Source organism: Oryzias latipes, chromosome 22, assembly GCF_002234675.1.
Source record: "Oryzias latipes chromosome 22, ASM223467v1".
Taxonomy (NCBI): Eukaryota; Metazoa; Chordata; class Actinopteri; order Beloniformes; family Adrianichthyidae; genus Oryzias; species Oryzias latipes.
This window is the reverse complement of record NC_019880.2, coordinates 12,167,799-12,191,954: the sequence shown is the minus strand read 5'-3', so window position 1 is coordinate 12,191,954 and position 24,156 is coordinate 12,167,799. Positions and strand designations below refer to the sequence as shown.

Genomic DNA, 24,156 nt, shown 5'->3' with positions numbered 1-24,156 from the left:
GGAACCGGCAGAGGTAGAGAAGGGAACAGGGAGCAACCCAGAGTCGAACTCGGGTTTCACGGATGGAAGGCGCCGCAAACCAGCATGAGCTAAACTGGCTCATTCTGCACAGAAGTAGTAGTATTAGAAAAAAACCTCGTGATTTGTGACCTTTGGCATGGGACAACCCTGTGACCCCCTCTTTCCCTCCGATTTCGCTGATACTTCTCTGTTTACACGCTCTTTCACAAACTAACACAAACAAAAATGGCAAGCAATATTGAAGCTGTCCAGTCGTACAGTTTTGTACCAGATGCCAGCTCAGACGAGGAAAACAAAGACGTACATGGATTTAGTCGTCTGCTAGTGATGCATCAGAATGGAGCAGAGCAGGGAGCTTGTGGCCCACCCAGCATTTTTTCTACATAACAAATACGATCTTTTTCAAACTGCATTTTTTTCATCTGCTCCTGATTTGAAACGATACTCAGAAAAGCTATTTTAAGCTTAATTTTTTTTTTATATGCTCTCCATCAAAAAAAATGCCACAAGAAGATCGGAGTGGGTCTTTAAGATGTGATTTGTGTTGCAGGTTCTTGCATACTCCTGAAAGATACCTCCTTCTTGCCTAACATCCCTGGGTTGCCTGCACTGGTGACAATGGTGTTCACCCCCATCATGGAGTTACGGTTAGTCCTGTAGTCGAAATTATACGCAGTAAAAGAAAAACTTAATTCCAGCCTGAGTGGGAAGTTTTTGTGATCTCCAGCAACAATACATTTTGGGCCGAATTATTTATTTGCATATATAGCTAGATCATTGTAACACATTCCTTTTATTTATTTTTATATATATATATATATATATATATATATATATATATATATATATATATATATATATATATATATATATATATATATATATATATATATATATATATATATATATATATATATATATATATATATATATAGACACACACACATACAGTACAGACCAAAAGTTTGGACACACCTTCTCATTCAAAGAATTTTCTTTATTTTCATGACTATTAAAATTGTAGATTCACACCGAAGGCATAAAAACTATGAATTAACACGTGTGGAATTATATACATAACAAAAAAGTGTGAAACAACGGAAAAGGTGTCAGTCTTTGCATTCTCTTGATGAGCTTCAATTGTAGTCACCTGAAACGGTCTTCCAACAGTCTTGAAGGAGTTCCCAGAGATGCTTAGCACTTGTTGGCCTTTTTGCCTTCACTCTGCGGTCCAGCTCACCCCAAACCCTCTCCATTGGGTTCAGGTCCGGTGACTGTGGATGCCACGTCATCTGGTGCAGCACCCCATCACTGTCCTTGGTCAAATAGCCCTTACACAGCCTGGAAGTGTGTTTGGGGTCATAGATAGATAGATGGATATATAGATAGATACAATAACCAGACATACATGCTTAGATTTCACATTAGATCACTACTTTTAATTGTATGGGTTTGTTGTGAATAATTAAACTGGAGTGTATTTGTTCTAACACAGCTTTGCAAACCCTTGATGTGCTGCCACGTTCCTTTAGGATAAGAGCCTTCCTCTGGGGAACCCTTGAGCAAGCAATGCAGTCTTGATCTATTAGAGTGAAATGGATTTCTAGTGTTGTTTATAGCTAAGATAAAGGAGTTCTCTTAGGACCTGTAGTTGTGTTTTGTAGCTGCTCACAAATTAGGAAAGGGCTACAAGACCATTTCTAAATCTTTTCAAGTTTCAGTGGCAACAGTTAAATAAATTATTATTAAAGATACAAGATCCTCCGCACTGGAAAATCTCAGAGGACAAAGTTGGAATCCAAAAGGCACACCTGCACTGGCCTGGAAGATAGTTAGGGAGGTAAAGAAAATAATCCTACCGTCACCACCAAGAGCAGTCCTTATGAATCTGGGCTTATCTTTTGACAACATGTTGAGACAAACAGTCCAACAGACGCTGAACACAGCTGGATTCTAAGACTGCAGACCGAGGAGGAAACCACTTCTCCAGAAAAAGCATTCAGAAGTTCACAGCCCGTTCGCAAACTCTTATTTGGACCAAAAAAAAAGGCTTCTGTTTCGTGGTCTGATAAAACAGTCATGTTTACTTTCATTAAGCATAAAGAGGCGAAATCTTGTACCTAAAAACATCCTCACCACTGTCAAACATGGGGCTTTGGGGTTTAGGATTCTTAAAATCAGGGAGTCTGCAGAGAAACTGTTAGCCTTGTGCATCAGTGGACATTTTAGCATGCCAACAACCCATAACCAACAGCAGAAGGGATGAAGAAATGGACTAAAATGTAAATGTTTAGCAGTGATCCAGCCAGTGTCACCACTTAAATCCACATTTCCACTTTGGATGAAGCTAAAGCTCAGAGTGATGACAAGGAAACCCTCCAACCTGGAATAGTTGGAGCTTATTGCTGAAGAGACAAATTCACAAACATAGAAGATGTGTAGAAAGCTGGTTGGTAAATAAGATGCATTTAATTGCTATTATTATTATCAGTAAAGGCTTTTCTAATAATTAAAAAGCTTTAAAGCTCCGGTGTTAAAAAATTTCATTTATTACATTTCCAGCCTTGGCAGAATCACCGACATAATATGATTTACTGGTTGACAAGGTGAAACAGGTGTAAATGTGTTTTTTGATCAATGAAAAAATAAACTGATGCAAACCTAAGCACATTTGTAATCCTAACTGTGTAACTGTTTGTTTTTGTGACCTTTAGGACTGACAAAGAGAGGACCTGCTACACTGGAGCCCTCTGTGGCTTAGGCTACAACAGCCAGACACACGAGGTCATCCTGCCTGAGCACGACATTGAACTGGAGTTTGATGTCAAGTTTGATGTCGAGGACATCATCGAGGTAAAAAAAATGTATAATGAACAACATACTAATAAAAGACCAAATTTCTCAGGACTTTACGAAAAATTCAGGATAATTTTCAGTTTATCAAACAGAAAAACATTAACGGTATTTGTATCAAGGTTTTTGGCTACAACTGTAGGACAACTAGAAACTTGATATCACAGGAGCTTTTGATGTTAATTATTTACCCTTCTGATGTTAATCCTATTGGATGATGATCTCAGTATTTTCATTCTTCCTTTTCTTTTTCTTCTTTTTTTTTTTTTTAGATAAATGCATTGCGGATGTCCATAAACAGTCTTCTGTGTGAAGGGAGGGAAGGCACCCTGCATCTGGGTCCTGACAGGATTAGTCAGCTGCAGGAGGACTGCCGAGAACGCCTCATAAGGTCAAAACACATGCAGCCTCATCGTATTGTTAAAAAAAAAAAAGAGTCAAAAGGTTTGAACACGTGTGACTCGTTGCAGCATGTGGCATCTTTTGTTGCTCTTCATCAGATGACTGACAGATCAGAAGTGACATCAGTTAAAGGGGCTGTATCATGCCAAATCAGCTTTTAAGTGTATTATAATGTCAATTCCTCACAAACAGCCCCAAAGCGGATGTAAATAAGTGACAACGACCCACTTCCAGGAAGAGTCTGCACTGCCAGCACCGCCCCCAGGCTAACACAAACACCCACTTTGTCTGTGGAGTTATCAGTGATTAGAAAAAAAAAGGCTTTCATTTTAAGTGCACAATATTCACATCCATGTTTGCAAAAGTCTAGTTGTTGTTTGTTTTCGTGGACGAAACGCAAACAGGCCGACTCTAGGATGACGTCATGAAATGGGCGACACCCACAAGGAGTGAAAGCCGGTGCCTCAGATTGAGTCGTCTTAGTTCTGATAATTAGCTGTGAAAATAACTCCCTATTTCATTTAAGAAATTGTTCTTTGGTGTGCCAAAGGTAATATGTTGTCATAAATATGGACATAGTTTACTCTGAAAGGCTTAAGATAGGCATTGAATGAGCCCTGTAAGACCTGAACTATATAAATGTGCAAGCTTATTTGAAAAGGAATATTATTTTTAAAAGCACTTGTTTTGGTGTTCATTTCCGTTTGGAATTGACTACAATTGTCTTCACGCAGTCCAGAGAGTGACGGCAGAAATCTGTGTGAGCCTTTAGCTGTGATAATTTAGGATGTGGGAGGGGCTAAGAAAGCATCTGCCACTTTTTGAGAAGAAACAAAATGTGATTACCTGAAAATTAGGGCTGCACGATATGAGGAAAACTTGCGATATGCGATACTAGTGATCAATATTGCGATGATTTAAATAGGAAAACAATCAAAAACATCATTTCCAACAGTTGCAACAGTTTAATTTAAAGAAAAGTCACATACCTTATATTTACACTCCCAATGGCCCTCGTCTACATAGGGGGCGGGCATCTAGCACAAAAAGGCTCCGTCCGATTGGTCAACGTGAAGGCATAAAAAAGGTCAAAAGCATAAAATGATTTATTTGATTCGTTAAATACTTCAAGCTGCCATAAAATTGTTTTGGCACATTTAAGGTAACCATTTATTGCAATTTTCACAAACTTTTGCGATATATGTATTGCACAGCTTGATATCACGATAACGATAAAATTGCGATTCATTGTGTGTTTCGCTAGCCACCCTCTTTAAAAAGAGGAATCTATAAGCTTGTTAAATTTAGCATCACTTATTTTTTTATTGACTTAATACTCAAAAATCTTGTGATCAGCGTTCTTTTGATCAGTGTGAATTCTTTTATGTGCATCACAAGCTCTGTGTGTGCGTGCGTGCTCTTCTTTAACTTTTAATGGAGTTAATGTGCTTCTTTGCGTTATACAGACTCTTCACCAAGTCTCCTCCACGGGAACCCGTCACTCCACCTTTCAATGAGAACCGGGGAAAGTGGAACCTGGTATGGTACAGTGTCAAAGCTGCTTGAACAATTTACAGGACATCATGAGACCTGTTTTCCTTAAGCTACATCTCACACCAAACGCGATTTGTACGGCAGGGCCTGCCACTTTTAATTTAAGTCACCGGAGGGCTTGCTGGGTGTCGGGCGCGGCAGTCTTACAATATTGCATTCCAGGCGCAGCACAATTTCAAATATCTTAACTTAAAGAATTTGTTTCACGTCATTAATCAGGAAGTCAGCTTTAGGCCGTGGCATGATGACACGATAAGCAGGTGGAGTCCAAAACCAACATGGAGGAGAATCTGATTGTTCTCTTCCTGGAGTTCTTTTAAAAAAAAAAATTATGAAGACGATTCTAATTTTATTTGTCTTTATCTTTTCCCTCCTTGGACTAATGCAGTACAACAAGTTGTCAGACTGGGTCACAGAGACGGAAGTACTGCTGAAGACAGCGGTCATTGCAGTAGTTGGTGATCCTCATCGTTCTGGGAGAATCTCTTAATGATCTCATAAACCCAGACAGAGACGTGCTTAGCAACACAATTGTAGTGCTCTTTAAAATAACTAAAAATGATGATTTGTCTTCCATGCATTGACCGTACTATAAGGTATACAGTCAGTGCTTCCATGTAACTTTGGACCGTAGCTCCTCCCACATGCAAAGGGAGCCTCTGTTTATGAATGCGTTTTTTGTTCAAGCGCCCAGCCTTGAATTTGCTGCTCGCTAAACAGAGGTGAAGTATGCAAAGTGGCTGTGCGAATCGCGTTCGGTGTGGACGCAGCATTAGGCCCCTGTTTGATATGATGCGTTGGACTTGCAGGTGGATCCTTCGCTGTGGATGAACTTTACAGAAGAGGGAGCCGCAAACAGCAGAGGTGAATTTCTCAAGCTGCATCCTGTTACTCTGCTTAACAGTTAAAAGAGAAACAACTGCAACAAATGCACTGGATGCATTTACCCAAAATGTTTTATTATAACTGAGTGTTTTATTTAGATGGGCCTTTTCTAAGTTCTAATCAGTCAGGATCTTTAAGCTGTTCTATAAATCAAGATATTATTTTAGTATTATTGGAGGAGTCCTCTGTTTAGCTTGGAAGTTAAATTTGTAATTCAGTCCAGTTTGGTGCTGTAACACTGCTTCAGCTGTGTGACATTAAAAATAGTTTTCTGCAACAGATGAGGCTCGTCAGTCTTAAACCGGACGCTCATTGTGACCCTCAAGTCGAGTTAAAAATGTCAACACACACATGCACACTGTGCTACCACTATGAGAGGTGTGTCAGTGCCAGGGTGCATCAGTTTATTTATAACCCTCCCACCACTATTAGAGGGTTATCACCTCAACGTAGCTCTTGCACCATGCGGACATCTTCAGGACATCCTAAGAAGGAAAACTTATAAGTAAAGTGGCTGAGGAGATGTTACATCAAGGTACATTTATTTGCCTTATTGTAATTAAATACATACTGTTAAGTGCAAAGAGTTAAGAGTCCAGGTTCTTAAGAACTATGGAGTATAATTCAACATTGTACAAAGTTGGACAGTTAATCAAACAAGCTAAATATCAACAGATACTCCTTGTTTTCATAGTACTTGTACAACAGTACTTAAATGAGTGGATGTGTTGTTCTTTATGGTATACAGAAGCAAAATTCCTACAATAACCACATCTAAGACACAAGTTATTTTGTGCTTGAAAACACCAAAAAGAAAAGCCCCCATCTGCTAACTCACAAACATGAAGCAGAATTGTTTAACACTGTCAGCGGAGCACGTTGGTCATTCTGAAGTTTGGGGCTAAACCAGATCATTTTGGTCAGCACTGCAAAACAAATGTCGCGCAAGTTTTTTATTTTTAATGCACAAAAAATGTCAAATATTATTTACCCAAGGCCCGACTTCATGCACTTTGTAATAAGCAACACAAAAAAGTCTTTTTTTGTCTTTGTGTATTTGTCTATCTAGAAACAGGATTATGCACATACGTGTGTAACTGTGTTAGTGTTTAAACTGCTTTAGACAGAGTGATGGCTTCTCCAGTGAATGCTTTCAGAGAACACCAAGATGACACAGCACTACGCCCCACAGATGAAGATTAGGCTCTTCCGCATTGAGCCTTTCACCGAGCTGGACTGTCAGCTTTGCAGTGATGGATGCGCCTACTCCTCCTTTCTCTTTGTCCCTGGAATCTTTGCTTGAATCCTGAAAGGACAATAACTTGGTTTTAAAAAGTAAATCATTGCATATATTTTTTTCTAAGTTTGAATGTAAAAGCATAAAACTATCAAATGAAAACTTCATGAAGCTGCAAACTCAACTTCTAGGTACAATTTGAAATATTCTAAGGAAAGAAGTGAACTTGGATGGTTGAAAAAACACAAACCAAAATGTTGTGACTATCTTTCTAGCCCTTGCTAAGCATGCAAATCTTGCCTCCGGTCTATATTTCTGGCCACTCACATGAGTTCAAAGTTTTTCAAACTTAAAACATTTTTGGATCACTCACTTTCCCACCACCGAGTTGACCTGGGTCCGTATTAATCCCACGTACTGATCAATCTGCGCCTGAGGAAATACCAGCAAAGACGGCTTAACTCCTGTTTTGTAAATCTAAGTGAATCAGGAGTCGTGTACGGAGCTCACCTGGTGTTTCTCGTAAACCACAGGCATGGTGAACATGGAGACCACAACTGCAGAGGACAGAATAGTTGATAATGACCTTTGACTTAAAAGTAAGAACATGCTCAAACAGGAGAACCAGGCCCCATCTACTTTTATCAAAAACAAACTGGAAAAGTAAACTTTCTGTAGAGCAAAGCAGTAATGGGATTCACAGAGCGATAACTGCCAGTGATATTTATAATAAATAGAGCCAGAATTTTGGAATGCTGTCATTACAGAAAGCAGGAGTCTGGTTAGCCAGTGAAGTAATGATCTCACCTAAGATGAGCAGTGTCAGCCCATTGAAGAGTGCACCCACATAGGTCAGCAGCCACATCAGAACTGCAAACTGAAGCACGCTGGGATTTAGACCAACATCTCCCAATCATTGAGCTGTGATCTCATTTAGGCGTGAGGCAAACCTTCAAAGAGTCAACCAGGTCTTGTACGAGGAACAGCCTGCGGAGCTCCTTCATACAGGTGTTGGTGTACAGCAGGATTTTGTCGGCGTATTTAGTGATCTGGTCCTGAGAGAGAGCGATTTCCATCTCCAGGTAAGCTCTGGTGAAAGATGAACAAAAGAGAGGTCCGGCAGGCGTTTTCCAGTGACGTTCAGGCCAATCTGTTTCACTCACTTGAAAGGATGCCCCTCATCGGTCTTCTGCACAGCCTGAAGCACAGACTTGTAGATCCTGAAGCTAATGGTTGCAGAGAGGGCTGCCAGGGCTAAGTACGCTCCAACACTGACCACGCTGAACTGGGTCAGGGAGAACAGGAGCAGGAGCACGCTGCTGAACACGGCGCCGGACTGCTTCACGTTCCTCCAGTACAGGAGGTCAATTGCTGAAGGAAAATGCAAAACAAAGAAACAGGTTAGTCCAAACCAGCAACACCTACATACTAGCAGTCTGTCATGTAGGCCTTAGCCATCCTGAAGTCATGGAGCTGCCACACTCCATACATCACAAATTTGGGTCAAATTACTGGAAGCTCTTGACAGCTCTTTAGTCCTGTGGGAGCTGTCACAGGATCCTGTTTAACCCAGCTTCCTAACCCAGCTTTTCATTAGCTTTGATAACGCTAATTTAACTTGGTGTGAAAGCGTTTCAATCCTTTACTCATAAAAAAATACAATTTCTGAAGACAAAAACCCAGTCCTAAAGAAGAAATGAACCCCTCTCGATAAAAGAAAAAGACAGATTTTGAAGCATCTGGTCCAGTCTCACACAAGTGTACATGCAAACATTACAAGGATACACCTGCACTGACTGCTCACCTTGCAGAATTAATCATTGACCTACATTACTGTGAACGTTTTAGCAGGAATTGCAGCCCTATCAGCAGTTCAAAGATAATGGTTCGGTGTGACCTGGCCAGAGAAGCTGCTCCGGTCAGCGTTGGATGACGATGCATCAGTGCTCCATTACAGCGTTCCGCTCAAATCCAGAGAAATGAGTGGAGTTTGCAACACCCACTGCATCAGGGGAGAGTTGCTCACTGTTTTCCCGTCACCATCTTTGGGTGATGGGGCCTGTAATTCAAAGCCACTAGTAAAGACGAAGGAGAAGTGATAACAGGATTAGTCCAGTGTACCGTTACAGACGTTCAGTGGTCCTCATTCTGTCTCGGCTGCAACTACAAGCTTGTTTCCATGGGAAGAGCGTGCTGACAGAAGGTCTAACTTGTGCCAGTTTCACCAAGATCCTCCGACTAAGACACCGAAAAACCATTGACGTTCCTAGAGGATGCTAAGAAATCTAGCGTGTTAATGTAAAGTTTTGTATCAATGAATGATGTTTCTAAGGTCTCTTGGGTGTCCTTTTTTTTTTCTGAGCTGCCTGCCTGCCTGCTCTAATTTTAGCCATAGAGCCACAAGCAGCATAGAGATGACGGCCATCTTTACTCGCCACTAAAAGCCATCAGTGGATGCCTGAAAGAAAAGCAGGTGGCGCCTCAATAGCAATAGTAGCCATTGTCTTTGAGCACTAGTAAAAGAAAAAGTTACAAATCTGTTTTCTGTTGTAAATGAGCAATACCAAATACAATTTTCTTTCTGTCAGCACGTCTCAATACTTTCAAAGATCATTCAGCAACACCTTTTCTGTGACACAGCTGCTAAACAGGTGCCACTCCCTGTAGGATCTATTGTTGCTGGAAAAAACTGGACAAACTCCCCCTGTGGCTGTTGATCAGAACAAGAGATGCTCACACGAACACACAAGCAGGCACAGGCAGCACACACAGTCAGCAGCTGGAAAAGCACACGCATGAGCAGCAGTAGTCTCAGCTCCTGTGGAGGCCGTGTGAACAGGCGACGGTGATTTTCTCTTTCTTTTCTGTTTTGTGATGAGCCGCACAGAGCAAACGCAGACTGAAAAGCTTTACTGCAGCAGAATTCTGTACTGACCTGCGGCTCCCATGGCTGAACAGGGAAAAAGGCAGCTGCTTTATCCACAGACAAAAGGAGAGCACTGATGGGGGGGGAGTACCCCCCCCCCCCTCCTACATGGGAGGGGAGGGGCCACAGTCACACCAGCAAATCAGCATTTGCTTTAGTAAAGGGACTGAAGTGGGAGGGGACACGTGGGGTGTGGTTGCCAAAAAGCCACAGTGGAGTCCAGCAGATAAACAAACAGTCTAAGTCGTAGCTTTCAAGAACTGGAGGGTTTATAATTCTATTTACATAAACGGACAGTTAAAATAAATCTATATTTTAGACTGGAAGCTCCCATGAATGGTAAAAAATAAAAACAAAAGGAGTTACCACAGCTAAATCACAACGCAAAAGGATCTGTTGAGCACCTGTCTGATGCAGTTACCATGGTTACCGTGTGCCATTTTCTCCCCTCTCCTCACTTACTGATGGAGAGAAGGAGTGAGGGACTAATGAGAGGGTGAGGCAGGGGAGGGAGAAAGTAAAAAGAAGAGATTGGTTTGCACGGCATCTTGGGAAACTGAAGCACATCATGTGTCTGTACCCCGTGACACCACATAAAGATGAAACCCTCCCTCCATTATGGAGCAACAAACATGAAAAAACGTTTGGCTCATGTAAAAAAAACAAAAAAACAATTCGCAATCTAAAAAACCTATAAAAACAAATTTGAAGTCAGTCTAAAACTTAGCTTCATAAAAATATGTATTAAAATAAAAGTTGTAAAAAAAAAAACTACTTCATTTTTATATTAAAAAAGAAATCTTTAAAGGCTCACTTCTAAAATAATGTTTTTAGGGGTTTTTAACATGTTCTTGTTGCATTTTTTCTAATGATGGAGGGCAAAAAGAAAATTAATTTCTGAGTATTTCTTTAAATCTTTGTTAATCCGAGGCAGACAAAAATGTTGCTTGAAAAGGATTGTATTTGTTGCGTAGAAAAAAGGCTGGGCAGATCACATTCCTGCTTGGTTTGATTCTGATGTATCTGATTGCAGACGACTAGATCCATGTACATCATCGTTTTCCTCGGCTGGCATTTGCCTCAAAACTGTACGGCTGGACAGCACCAATGTTGCTCAAAGTTTTTGTGCCCGTAATATTATGTTCTAGCGGGAGAGAGTGTAAACAAAAGGATGATGGAAATGGGGCAGGCTTACTCTGTGCCAATGGTCCCGGCCACAACTCGGAGATGAATTTCTAATGAACCTCTGCTGCTCTACAGAAACTATGTCCTAGAAAACAACAGTTTTGATTTAAGCTAAAAATGGCGTAATCATAATTAAAAGACCACTGGGAACGCTTTAAAAACAGATTAAAAAAATGATTGGATTGGGACTTTAACCAAGAATATTTTCATGTTGTTCTGAACTTATTAAAAAAAACTGGAACCTTAATAGGCTTCATTATAGAACACACATAATGTTGGTTTTAACTTAAAAAAATAATAATAAACAGGTGAGGCCAAACAGGTTTAACTGAAAAAAACAACACACAACAGACACTAGATATTGATAAAAAAAAAAAAATTATAAACACCACAAGTACAAGTCTTTCCCATGACGAGCAGAGACTTGCACAGAGCAAAAAAAAAAAAAAACAGAGCAAAGCATTAACACAGTTTGGTATAACAGTCATTTCTCAGCCAATTTTTCTGTAGTGAAACTAGTTCAACCCGACCTAATTAAATCCACCAGACTTTTTGTGGCCTCAAATGAGCCATCAACACACTTCTACTTCTGTCAGGGCATCCATATTTTTCTCCTTTACTTTGATAATATTCATATCAGAGGAAAGTTTAGATTGGGAATTAAAGCTAGTAAATAATAATAGGGATTCCTGTAGGAATTACTCCTCTGCGGTTCATTTCAAAGCCACATCTCTGTTGGGAGATAGCTAAAAAATGAAAGAAAAACTTTTAAACACAAAAACATGAAACTATTTTCATTCTCATTATCTAAAATGATCTAAGAGAACCTCTGCTTTATGGTGGAAAAATATTGAATACAGTATTGCCTATTTCTGATTGCAATTTAATGGGTAAAAATGAAATAATAATGTGATGTATGGATGGGTCATCCTTTCCAGTTATGGAGAGCTACATCACAGTTGATTAAGTGATGGCAGTAAGTCTGTCACGTGGACTGAGGAGAGAATGACTAAACAAAATGCCTCCAGCTTTAAGATGATGCACAGGCATTCAAGAGCCAGAAAAAAATTGGCTCGATTTCCTCTGCTGTGCTGGCCGTGTTAGCCCTATTCGCCATCCCCTGTGAGATACGAGCCATCACCATATACAGAGCGATACAATAGGCTCGTTAAATGGAAAATAACTCAGTAAAGAGAGACAAGGAAAAGATTTTTCAGATGATGACAAATGCGGAACCCAGAACTGTGTGGATGAGCCACTTTCTCTGCAGACACCCTGAGGATGCTCCTGTCCAGCCCAGTCTATGCAAGGTGCCATGGCGACCAAAGCAGTGGGGCTGATGTAATGAAGTAACGATAACGGGTGTGTCCCGGTTACCAGGGAAACAGTTTGTCAGCACCATTCGAATAGTCTCTGCTATACAAAAACGGAGCATAGCCCATAACATAAAGGCAGCTCCCCACACGGTTGTAGAATGGGGGGGGGGGGGGGGGGTATCAACAAAGGCACGCCTCAGAAAAAGACAATGGTTTCCTTTTTGAAGAGAGGCAAAAAGCGGTGGTGACATGCATCTTGGTGTGTGTTTTCCTAAACATCTAACAGTTACTCCTATCCCACTTTACCTCTCTTTTGTCTTTGTATGTTTATTCCTTTAAATACAAGAATGAGACACGGAGGATGCTCAAATAGGGCGTGTCAACATGGAAAAATGGATGGTCTAAATCCACTACTCGATAATAAATATGCACATGCAGCTGATACAGATGCATTTCCACAAATAATAGGGTTTTTAATTACGAAACCTGCATGCAGGAACAAGATCAATTCTCACAGCCACAGAATTCAGACAAATCCTGAGCAATCACATGAAATGTATCAGTACCCTGGCCCTTCCAGCTGCTCCAGGAGCTCTCCTTCTTGGTCTGGTCTGCAGTGGCCTGCATTGCTGGTGATCAGTAATGTCCCTGTTCTCTCTCCCTCGCTCTGTTTCAGTGCAATCTCCCGTTTTCTTCTTTGTTCCCCTCCTCGGCAGAACCGTCTCACTCACACATCCCAGATAGGCATGAACGGTCGAAAAGGATGCAGGCGAGAGGGTGAGATGATGAAGAGAGAGGAAAAGGAGGGAGGGACGAGAGGTTTCCTAGGTGCTGCCAGCTCGCGGAGCACAAAGACTGATGCTGTGGAGCGGCGCTGGTCAGAACAGAAGGAGCGGAGAAAGTGCGTACGTGTATGCCAGTGGGTTGGGGGAGGGATGAGTGGAGGGAAAAATTGTAAACATCAAACCATGGCTTCTGCAGCAGCAGACCATGCGTGAGGTGATTAAGAGCCTCAGGATGTAAAGCTTGGGTGGTGACAGACCACAGACACTTGAACTCTTCATTGCTCCATTTGGTTCATTCTTGAGTTTTCAATACTTCTGTCATTTCAAAATGCAGCATAACACAAAATAATTTATAAAGATAAAGATGACAGGATTTGATTTTTTCAGATTTATCTTTAATCTGGCATACACCCACCTCTGTTGTGTATTTGCAGATTACAGACTTTAAGGTCTTATCCAAAGACTGAACTAACCGCTTAGGCTCACTGATAATCGAAGAGGCAAAGCGTTCGCATTTAATAATTCATGCTGAGGGACAGTTTTAAGTTCAGCACAACGCTTCTTTCTTCACAATGTATTTTTGCATTTTCATTTATTTAAAAAAAAAGAAAATGTACTAATGGATCAAACCGAAACTGAAATGAAGGAAGTAAAGTGCTGAACTGCCAAAAGAGCAGTGTTGTCACAGTCCTTTAACCAGAACAGTGACCTGATGTCAATTCAGATCCCATCAAAGCTGTTAAACTGGTTCCCTCAGTTCCCCCGCAGACAGCCACACCTTACACCTTCTGCTCGCTGCAGCCCTGACAGCACATTGACGCCAGGAGCAGTCCAAAAAAAAGGAAAAACCTCATCTATCTTATAGAGACGGAACATGCTCCCCCATCCTTGTTGCTATGGCAACTTGCAGAGAAGTGCACAGACTGATGACATAAATATCTCTGGGATTTTTAAAGCAGTTGCTACCAATGCACAGCACGCCCTCTGGTGGATAGAGATGAAATACACATGACCTGATTTTGAGCAATTCCAGAATCTTCTTACAGTCCAAGTAAACAAAACGTGCTAATTCCAAGCTGCTGGTCTCCAGTCTCGTCAACAGGTTTGCAGCTATGTATCTAATTAAACATACATGTCAGCAGTATGCAAAAGTATTGAATAAATTCCTGACATTGTGCTTGATTAGGAGTCACCCAACACCAAATGCAAGTTAAAAAAAAGAAGCTTTTAATTGATTTCTTATTCCCCTCAGAGATAAAGCTGACAAAAAAGCCTTTGAAGCTCTTAAGTGGGAGTCTGCCCCAGTTTTGGGCAGCTCACTATTATGTAAACAGCTGTTTATATAATCTCTTTGGATTGAAAAAGCAAATACAAGACAAAATACCCCAAAACGCTTTAAAGTGGGCAGCTTTAAAAGTATTAAATGTTCTCAGAGCTGCATTGCTATCAGCATATCAAATTTATCAAAGTGATAACAAAGAAGGGGTAAGACGTCAAATGGATTTATGATGCAGAATAGTCTTTTCTTTATTAAAAACACATATCCACATGTTCTGCAAAACACATTTTCTAAAAAGGGTGAGTTTAATCACACATTGTGGACATCTAACTTGCTGCTGTTTTTCTGACTGTCACCACCAGGTGGAAGCATATACTAGAGAGAAAACCAAGACTTCCCTCCCACTCATTCTGCAGGAACCCACTCAGCTGAGGAACATCCCACACTTTTTTAAAACATACGTTGCTAAAATAGTTCAGGCTTTCAACACAAAAGCACAACTCTGCTATCATCTAGAGCAGGGGTGTGCAACCTGATGCAACAGAGCCTCCTGTGGCTCTTTGGCTTATAAAAAAGATGGCAAAAATGCAAAAAAATAATAAGTTTGGGATGGTTTTGGTTAATTTCTTTTAGTTCTTTAGGTCTTGTCATTAATGTTTTGATTTAACAAGTCAGATAACTGAGCAAAACTATGGTAAATGGTTAAATCTACTGTCCATACTTGCATAATAGAAAATACTATATTTGATATTGTCTTCTTTTCTATTTTTTTCAAGTACTTCTGCTGAAGCAGACACAGGGTGTATTTTATTTTGAAAGCAACTGAGATATGGTGCTAAAAAAAGTATAAAAGATTTGAAATTTGCTATTTTTAGAAAATATATTCCTGTTATCATTCAATTATTGTAAAAATATTAAAGCTAATAAAAGCCTAATGGTCACAAATACATAAATGAAGTCTATCTCTCTAAACACAGAATGGGACTTTACAGCTCTCGTTGGGTTTTGGTCATTAAAGTTCTACTCCAATCATCTTTTGATCTATTTTAAAAGCGTTCACAGTGGTCTTTGAATTATGATTATGTCATTTTTCGCCAAAATTAAAAATTAAAAAACTGTTTTGTTTTCTTGGACAAAGTTTCTGCAGAGCGGCAGGACTTTGCCTCTTAGTGAGCCCGTCTTCATTTCCCATCGTTTCTTTGTTTACACTCTCTCCTGCTAGCTTACAGTCCCTCACACCCCCAACCTAACATTAGTGGTGCAACAAAAATAGCGAGCAATATAGGAGCTATGCAGCTGTACAGTTTTGAGCCAGATACCAGCTCAGACGAGGAAGACAAAGACGTACATTGATCTTTTTGTTTGCAAGTAGATGCATCCGAATGGAGCAGAGGAGGGAGCTTGTGGCCTGGTGACTGTAGTTTGTACGTTAAAAACTACAAGCTTTTCCAAAGGGCCCTTTTCTGCTCCTGATTAATTACAATTTGAAAATAAATACTCAGAAACTCTCAGAAAATTAATAATCATTTATTACTATTTTCCTTATATATGTCCTTCAGCATGAAAAAAATGTTACAAAAACATGTTAAAAACAGGATTTTCATTGGATTTGATGTTTAAGAAAATGGCTCTTCTAGAGTTGAAGGTTGCAGACCCCTGATCTAGAGCCACAAGAGTAGAAATTCTTCTTCTGAAAAGCTTATAAAAACTATTTTTCAATTATTAATAATCATTAGTAGCTATAGCAATTATAGTAATATCATAGCCAGAAATCGATGGCTTACCTTTTTGTTTGCTGAATTCTTTCATAAAGAAGGATGCTGCTGCCTTTCCCACGTTTCCTTTGCCCTCATTACTGAGCTTGCGGATGTCATCGTGGTGGGGTTGCTCTGATCGCACCTCTGGGGGCACGGCAGCAGTTGGGGGCTTAGGTTTGCTGTAGCGATCTTCTTCCGTTTTCACTGATTGTTTGGCCTTCTCAGCTTTGGTGGGCTCCACGCCCACTCCCTCACTGGCACTGCGGGGGCCAGTGGAGGTGGGAACAAGAGGGGAAGGAGAATTGACTCCCTGTTTGGGGCCACTAACGCCCTCTCTCTTGGGGCTTTCCTCAGATGCAGATTCGATGAAGAGATCGCTGTCGAGCTCGGCCTCTCTCTCCTCCCTCAGAATGCTGTAGGCTGTGGGTGGAGCAGGGCTGCCGGTAAGGCCAAAACCAGCTTTGGCGAGTGGGGGGTTGTCAAAGGGGTTGCTCGGGTGGTTGCTCTTGCTTTTAGGTGCTTCAGCAAATTGATTGCTTCTGGTCTTGGGAGGCTCTTCAGACACCAGCTCTATCTCTGAATCTCCAGACTCGGCGCTGCTGCCGTCCTGCTCCCTGTTGCCGGGCTTCGACCCAGAAGCTGCAGACCTTTCTGATCCTGCCTTGAACATGTCGTGGGAAGAAAAATCTTTACCTGCTCACAAAGAGGAAAAAAAAACATTAGAAACGGTTTTTCATTTCAACTTCCAAATAAATATGATTATTTTAGTCCAACTAAACTTGATAATTCAGGATAATATTATGGTACATTTTATCAATGACCATCCAGTATTGTTTCAGATTTTGCTGAGGTTACTTACATCATTCTGTGTACGTAAGCAAGAAGTATTAATTATTCACAACAGTTACGTTTTCTAGATGACCTACTTTTAAGGCCAGAATGAAGAAGCATTTATGGCAAAAGTTTTAAAAACTGATCCCTTTCTTAAGCATTGTATTTCAACATGGCGCAGCTGCTTTTGTGTTTGCTCACGAGTTGGTGAAGCATTGGGAGTGGAGGAAGGGCTGTCGTCCTCTGGCTCTGACAGTGTCACAGTAGGAACTCCCTGCAGGCCCACGCTCAGGACATTTTCACGCTCAGACCCGCTGACTGGAGCTTGCTGAGGCTCAGCCTTGGAGGCCGGAAGCTGCGACTCTGTTAAGGTGATCTTCACCGGGCTGGCGGTCTGAGGGGTTCCACCCAGGTTTCGGAAAGAGCGGTAGTCTGCTGGCTCTTCATCGGATGGTTCCTCTACATAAGGGAAGGAGTGAGACCCCAAAGCTGGACCCAGATTTTCCTCTTCATCTTCTTCGTCTTCATCTGGGCTTTTATCCATGTATCCACCCAGTAAGTCGTGGCCAGTTGAGATTTTATTTAGGTTGCTGGGCAGGGCCCCCTGTTGTTGGTCATACCTCTCTTCCCCGTGACTGATATCCATGTAGTTGTAGGATTCTGTTTTGTCTGAGCCCATGTACGATTTGGGCATGTCATCTATTGGGTTGGAGCTGAAGCTAAAGGTGTCATCTGAGAAGTGATCCAAGAGAGACGAGCCAGAGGAGGGCTTTGACGACTTCAGGTCATCCGACAGGTAAGAAGCGTCCCGTCCAGTTGTGAAGCTCTGAGTGGAGAGCAGTGAGGTGTAAACGTCACCGTCATCATTCATAGGCTTTTGAAACAGTCCAGACATGGGGTCATCTACAAAAACAAGAAACAAGAGAGAGGTTTAGGGGGGGATGGGGAAGAAAGCGGCATTCTCAGACTATTTAATCAAAGGGCGATCAGGCGGACCAATGAAAACCTCCAGCTGAACGCTGCTGGGCTTCCGCTGCTGCTGCTGCTGCTGCTGCTGGCAGCGGGAGAAACAATGACACCATGAACGCCACTGACTGCGTGTCTGGCTGTGCTGATCAGAACCAAGACACAGAGGGCGCTTTGACAAAGCCAGAGACAACGCACAATTGTTCTGACACCGCCACAAAAAAAGAGACGTACACAACAAAGTTTGCAAGCGTCATAATCACTATTAATTATGTCTCATTAAAGTGATCCATAACAAAAAACTACAGACTTTACATCGTCTGTGCTCAATGAATCCTGTTCTAAGGAATGACAAGAAACCAGATGGTTTCTTTTCCTTTTAGCCTGAAGAACACAGCTCTGTTTGAAGGGGGAGGGGATCACGCTTTCCCTCTTATTTCTTTTTTTTTTTTAATTTCTCTTCTTTGCTCATTAACATTTTTTATTTGAGGATATTGGAATCAACAAAACTAACCAGATATGATTTTAAAAATGTTTTCATTTTTTAATCTTTTTTTTTCTTTGCATGTCTTAATTCATGAACCAAAAAGGCTTTCCTTCATTTCTTGAATTGTAAAAACAACAATAAATTGGGTGGAAAAAACTGCACAACACAAATATGCAAACTCTGCAGTTTACAAGTCAGTTTTAACACAAATTCTCCTCCTCTTCTTCCTCCAGAGCAGCGGTTTGTGTTATAAATAGCCCAAACCCAGTTGCTGGGCTGGCTGATGGGGATGGAGGGGTTAAGCTCTGGAGGATGTAAACTGACTGACAGAAGGTTCTACAGGTCAGGACGTCCCTCCCCGGATTTCGCTTCCTCAAATGAGACCCACCACCCTTCCCGCCTGTTGTCCTTTCAGTTGCTGCTTCCTCAGTCACTACACAATGCATCATTCATCACATACTGCAGGGCGGGGGTACAAACATCTCAAGGATATAGGTTGAGTGGTGATGTAACATTTAAAAAAAGCAGGAATTGTCAGGACCTTTTATGTTTTTTGTTTTTTTTACATATTCTGTGTGTTATGTAGGTTAAAACAGATTAGCCCCACATCTAAACTAAAGGTAAACTGCTGCTGAACCTGACAAAAGCTCAAGGCATCAAAGGCTCTGCAACAAAAAAGAACCTAAGTTTTTCTCGGTGACAGCAAGCTCTCTGCTGCGTTTTGACGAAATGGTCGGCGATTGAGGGCATTTTGAATCTGCTGACGTGACATAGCGCCCAGACGCTACAAAAGCCCACAAAGCTGAAACCAATGCTCCACTGTAGTCAGATGGGATTGGGCATGACAACAGAGGAATTCTAGGCTTCACTATCCACACAGTGTGTTCATCCTGCTGAAAGGATGGGGCAGTTAGATAAATAAGTCCTGGTGCATGTGCTGTAGAGTCCTTTTGTTGTCCTCTGTGCAGCCAGAGCAGCTCTGAAACTAATGCCGGCTGACACTTTGCACTGGGCCGAGGCATGGGCTCCTAATTATCAGGCGACTGAGGAAAACAAAAGAGCAGAAAATATAAAGGAGGGCCTCTAGTCACAAAAGAAAAACATAAATGACCTGCTGTTTGTTAGTGATTAATAAAGAGAAGAAAAACTACATATTTTTTAAAGTCCCACTCTGATCATCTTTTGATTAAAAGCATTCCAAGTGGTCTTTTAATTATGATAATGTCGTTTTTTTTAGCCTAAATTAAAAAAAAAACTTGTGTTGTTTTCTAAGACATAGTTTCTGCAGAGCAGTAGTAGATCATTAGAAATTCTGAGTTGTGAGAGCTTTCTGTTTATATGTTCTCCCACCCCAACCTAACAAAACTGGTGCAATAAAAAATGATGAGCCATCTTAGAGATATCCAGTCGTACTGTTTTGAGCTAGATGTCAGCTCAGACAAGGAATACAAAGACGTAGATGGATCTATTTGTCTGCAAGTGGATGCATCAGAATGGAGTGGAGCAGGAAGTTTACGGCCTACCTAGTGTATTTTCTAGGAAACAAATAAGCAATTTTTCAAATAGCATTTTCTTGAAGCCTAATTTTTTACAAATAGGTCCTCCATCATGTGAGAAATGCCAGAAGAACATGTTAAAAACACCATTAATTTTCATCTGAGTTGATCTTTAAGTCTTTTTCAGTGACACAGTTCTCTAAAAACATGTATTTTCCCTTCTAATGAGCTCAGTTTGAAGTCTGAAGACTGTTTACGGCTAATAACAATCAGTCATAGTCCAGCATTTCCTTGAAGAGTCTGTGACTCAACAGCTCGGAAACAACTCCATTACTCCATCTAGGTTCCTATCAGCTGCGGTTTTATCTTTCAGGTGTTATCTTTCAAAGCCTGACCTCGTGGAAACCAATATATCAAGATGCTCACTGCGCTCCCCTTTTAAAGCTAAGTGGGTTTGTGGTGGTAAATAATATGTTTTTCCCCCAATGTTAGAAGTCCTAATTTAACATGACATTGTTAAATAGTTTGGGTCTCTTTTTGCAGCATCTGACCTCAAGGATCTGTTTCTTTAGTTGAAAAATAAAATTATATAGAAAACTATCACTTTAAATACATTTTATATAATTTGTAAAGAGTTTATTTTTAGGTACTCGTGTGACTCTCTAAAACTATTGATTTTTTTTTACATTGATCAGTATTTTCTCTATCATTTCAGCTCAGCTTAATTAATATCTGTCGTATGTCACAACATTTAAAAACTTGTTTATGACATTGATTCTGTTAATCCATAGATTCCTGTGTTGAACTTAAAGGAAAACAGGGAAATGGGGGAGATAGTGGGCAAGGCTGCTTTCACTGAAGTAGAAAAAGACAAGTGCAGGTCGATAGAATTGCTGAGAGATCCAGGTGCTCTGCTGCATTGATCCAAGACAACTGGAACGTACAATTACTATTCCATGACACACTATTGCATCCAGCCCTCTTAACTGGGGGAATTAAATTGGGAAAAATACGCTACCGAACATATTCTGCTAATTCTCTCCTGTATTGAATATATTTTTCTTGCCTTTGTGGTTTTTTTTAACATAAACAGAGGAGAATTTTAAATATGTCAGTCAATCTTTGTTTTTTAAATAGTAATTACCATTATTTAGATGTGAGACTTTAAAAAATGACTGATTGCAGAGAAAAATGTACAAAAAGTCCACACTTAAAAGTAGTGATGGGTTTTAGCTCTGCTCTTCATGGGGAATATGATAAGTCAGAGCAGAGGGGCAGTTCCAAACACTGCATCATGTTTCACATAATGGTTTTTTATTGCTTCCTGGGTAAACACATGGGATTCTATCGCTTCTCCGTAGCTGCTTCATCCAGTTTTGATGGGTGTTGCGGGGTCTGGAGCCCATCCCATCTGTCACAGGGTGTAGGCTTTATCCTTGGACAGGCTTCCAGTCTGTCCCAAAGCCATAGACATAAACAGGAGGGAGAACCTCTCATACTCCTGTCTAGAATCAGTTTAACTATGTCCTTGTTCTACTGGGGTCAGAAATAAATGCATCTATGGATATAAAAGCACCTCCACTCAACAACTTTAAATAAATACTGAAGTTTGATGTTTTTTTAGGTTTTCCTGACAGTCTGGACCTTTGAACCATCATCTGGCAGCAGCTTCGCCTCTTTAGCCATTAGGCTGCTCTCTCCTCCTCTTCTGCCCCTGAATTATCCAGCATTTTTATCATCTATGAAAAGACCCTGCACTCCTCTGTCCCTCCGGGAACAGAGGCAAAACTCCTCACCAGCTAAAGGCAGAAATGCACTGCACTGGGATCAAATCCAGCGTGCTGTCTCTCCCTCGTCACTGATGACAAGCTGATAAAGCGAAAGACTTGAGCTTAATCCACCTTTTAGCTACTGGATTGTAAGAGATGGCTTCTCCAGATGTAAAATAGAAACTAAAAGGAAGATGTTTCTGTGTGAAATCCTCTCCTCTATGAGCAGCAAAATTACATGCAATTTACATACAAAACAGTTGATGCTTTCAAGGCCGAGCAGACCTGATCCCGGTACACCATGATCTACTGTCTTCATCATGGCTCCGGTAAACATACACGTGAGGGTAAATCGTGAATATTAAAAAGGTTGTTCAGCCTAAGAAACAGGATAAAGTTCTGTCCAGTGGTAATTTAATACCTCTGGAGTCAGCATCCTGTAGGTCCTGAGTTTGTTTATCACCGTTGTAAACAACAGTAAACTCCAAACATCTCAAAGGGACACAGCTCAGCATTTCATTAGCTTTACGCAGGATTTTGGAACTTCAGTGCAGTGTTGGAGCCAATCTGTGTCTTTCTGAGGAAAATCAAAGCAAACAGCATCACATTATTTCTGATTAAGTGAGAAACGTCCCCTCTGTCCTCATAGATGGGATTTGCGGCGTTTCCAGCGGGAACAAACGTGACAGGAGAGATTAATTCAACTGTGCGGACACGGCTTAGCAACAGTATTGCAGCAACACTGTTCTCTTTCAGGAGCCAAAACAAAGAGTGTGTCCCCCGTCTGTGAGCACCTACACACCTTGTCTGGCAGACTGTTATGAAAGTGGAGCAAATGCTTTGTTTACATTTTCAAGCAAGAAAAGTGGAAAAGACAAAGGTTAAATATTAAAGGATATTCCTATCCTATAATTTAATCTTAACAAAAGCTTTTATTAACTAATCTGTTTACACCTGACTGTTGAGGTTTCATTCCCTGATAGGAATAGTCCACTTCCTGAAAAAGAATCTGCATAAAAAGCGTGTTTTTTTTATTGATTTGATTCAAGCAGCATGCCAAATGAGAGAGCGCTTGAGCAGTTAAGAGAGGAAACTTGGCCGCATGATTTTTTTTTAAGCATAACCTTATGAATTTTTCAGTGAACTTGTGAATAAAAGTGGCTCACTTCTGCCCAACACACGAATAGTGAGGCAAGCGACCTTAGGAGTAAAAATAGCAGCATGAGCCAAGCTGTTCTTCAAAGGGGAAGGACTTTAAGCACAAATTTGAAGCCATTAGAGTTTCTTAGACCTTTTGAATTAAGGCTGTTTTTATTTAGTCCTTCTGACCTTATTTTAAGTAGCATTTTTGGTCAAATTGGTGAGTTAGATCTCATTGGCCAACAACATTTTGACTATTATCCAACAATCATCAACTAATTGAGACCTACCCAGACAGGTGCTTCTTTTATTGTATTTATAACAGAAAACTGGCCTTAACATCATAAATCACATATAGTCCTTTCAGATTTATCAGCATGTGAACACACATGTAGATCAAATCAGAACCTGAAAGTTGCAAAAAAAAATAGCATCTTTGTTTTCAATTCCAGAAGTTTTAACTCCTCATAACAGCAGACAAGCAGGCCGTCTGTCGTAATCTATAATAAACTGCGCCTCAGCATCAGTCGCCCCCATTTTAAGACATAAAATCACTCCTTGTGTTTGCTTTTGCCCATGAGTATTATTAGGTTTGGCAGAAAAGTAAGATTTGTCTCATTTACGTTAAAGTTTTACCTGTAGAGGCAGTTTCCATAGCAACGGGAGGCCTTTTCCCGTCGTCCTGGAAAGGATGAAATTGTTGATCCAGGTCGCCCACAGCGTCACCACCTCTCGGCTTCAAATCGTGACGCAGCTCGTCGAAGCGGGTGGATGTGTTCCCAAACAAGCCGTTCCTCTCGTAATCATCCCCGAACCACCTCTCCTCCTCGCGGAGCTCCTCGCCGGGCTGAGCGGACATGCTTTGTTGCTGTTGTCGGACAGACTGGGAACAGTCAGCGGCTGCTGAGGCTTCCTCTCCTCCTCCCCCCGTCTGACCGTACTGCAGAGCCGGCGGCGACGCTCGAGCTCGAACGGGTGATCCGGGAAAACACGGGGACGCTCCCGCCTGGCTTCTGCTCAGCTGTGCCGGGGCTGTGAGGACGGCAGGGATGAGGCGGAGCGGGCGGTTTGGAACCAGCACCAGAGGAGAGAGGTTGATGTTGTAGTTCACCGAGCCACCGCTGACGTCATCCTGTCCGCTAGACAGCAACGCAACTTTAGGACAAATACACACCCTAGTTTTCATTAAAATAAGGAAAACCAAATAAAACGATCAATTTATATAATATCAAACTATGTTTAACAAAATATGTTTAAGGCAATTACA

General features: G+C 41.1%; 2 protein-coding genes across 4 annotated transcripts in view; one reads left to right on the top strand and one right to left on the bottom strand.

Moving 5' to 3' along the window:
* The window catches only part of tdrd9 (tudor domain containing 9), a 29,324-nt gene extending 23,330 nt beyond the window's left edge, over window positions 1-5,994 (top strand). The window contains exons 31-35 of the mRNA XM_023951948.1: window positions 572-668; window positions 2,736-2,874; window positions 3,147-3,265; window positions 4,743-4,815; window positions 5,640-5,994. Coding sequence (XP_023807716.1) covers window positions 572-668; window positions 2,736-2,874; window positions 3,147-3,265; window positions 4,743-4,815; window positions 5,640-5,738 — 527 coding nt within the window. The 3' untranslated portion in view covers window positions 5,739-5,994. The remainder of the gene's footprint in view (window positions 1-571; window positions 669-2,735; window positions 2,875-3,146; window positions 3,266-4,742; window positions 4,816-5,639) is intronic.
* A 242-nt stretch (window positions 5,995-6,236) lies between these two features.
* On the bottom strand, window positions 6,237-24,090 carry rtn1 (reticulon 1). 3 transcript variants are annotated; one of them, XM_004082287.3, is made up of 9 exons: window positions 23,526-24,090; window positions 17,233-17,934; window positions 16,228-16,893; window positions 8,116-8,323; window positions 7,903-8,041; window positions 7,760-7,829; window positions 7,463-7,509; window positions 7,326-7,384; window positions 6,237-7,021 (listed from the first exon to the last, which is right to left on the bottom strand). In XM_004082287.3, exons 1-9 carry the CDS (start codon window positions 24,073-24,075, stop codon window positions 6,979-6,981), a joined length of 2,484 nt encoding a protein of 827 aa, XP_004082335.2. In that variant the 5' UTR covers window positions 24,076-24,090; the 3' UTR covers window positions 6,237-6,978. The 3 variants fall into 3 exon arrangements, with proteins under 3 accessions (XP_004082335.2, XP_004082334.1, XP_004082336.1); XM_004082286.3 differs by lacking the exons at window positions 16,228-16,893; window positions 17,233-17,934; window positions 23,526-24,090 and adding an exon at window positions 12,946-13,295 and having other exon boundaries at window positions 6,245-7,021; XM_004082288.4 differs by lacking the exons at window positions 16,228-16,893; window positions 17,233-17,934; window positions 23,526-24,090 and adding an exon at window positions 9,888-10,012 and having other exon boundaries at window positions 6,505-7,021.
* Between the last annotated feature and the right edge of the window lie 66 nt (window positions 24,091-24,156).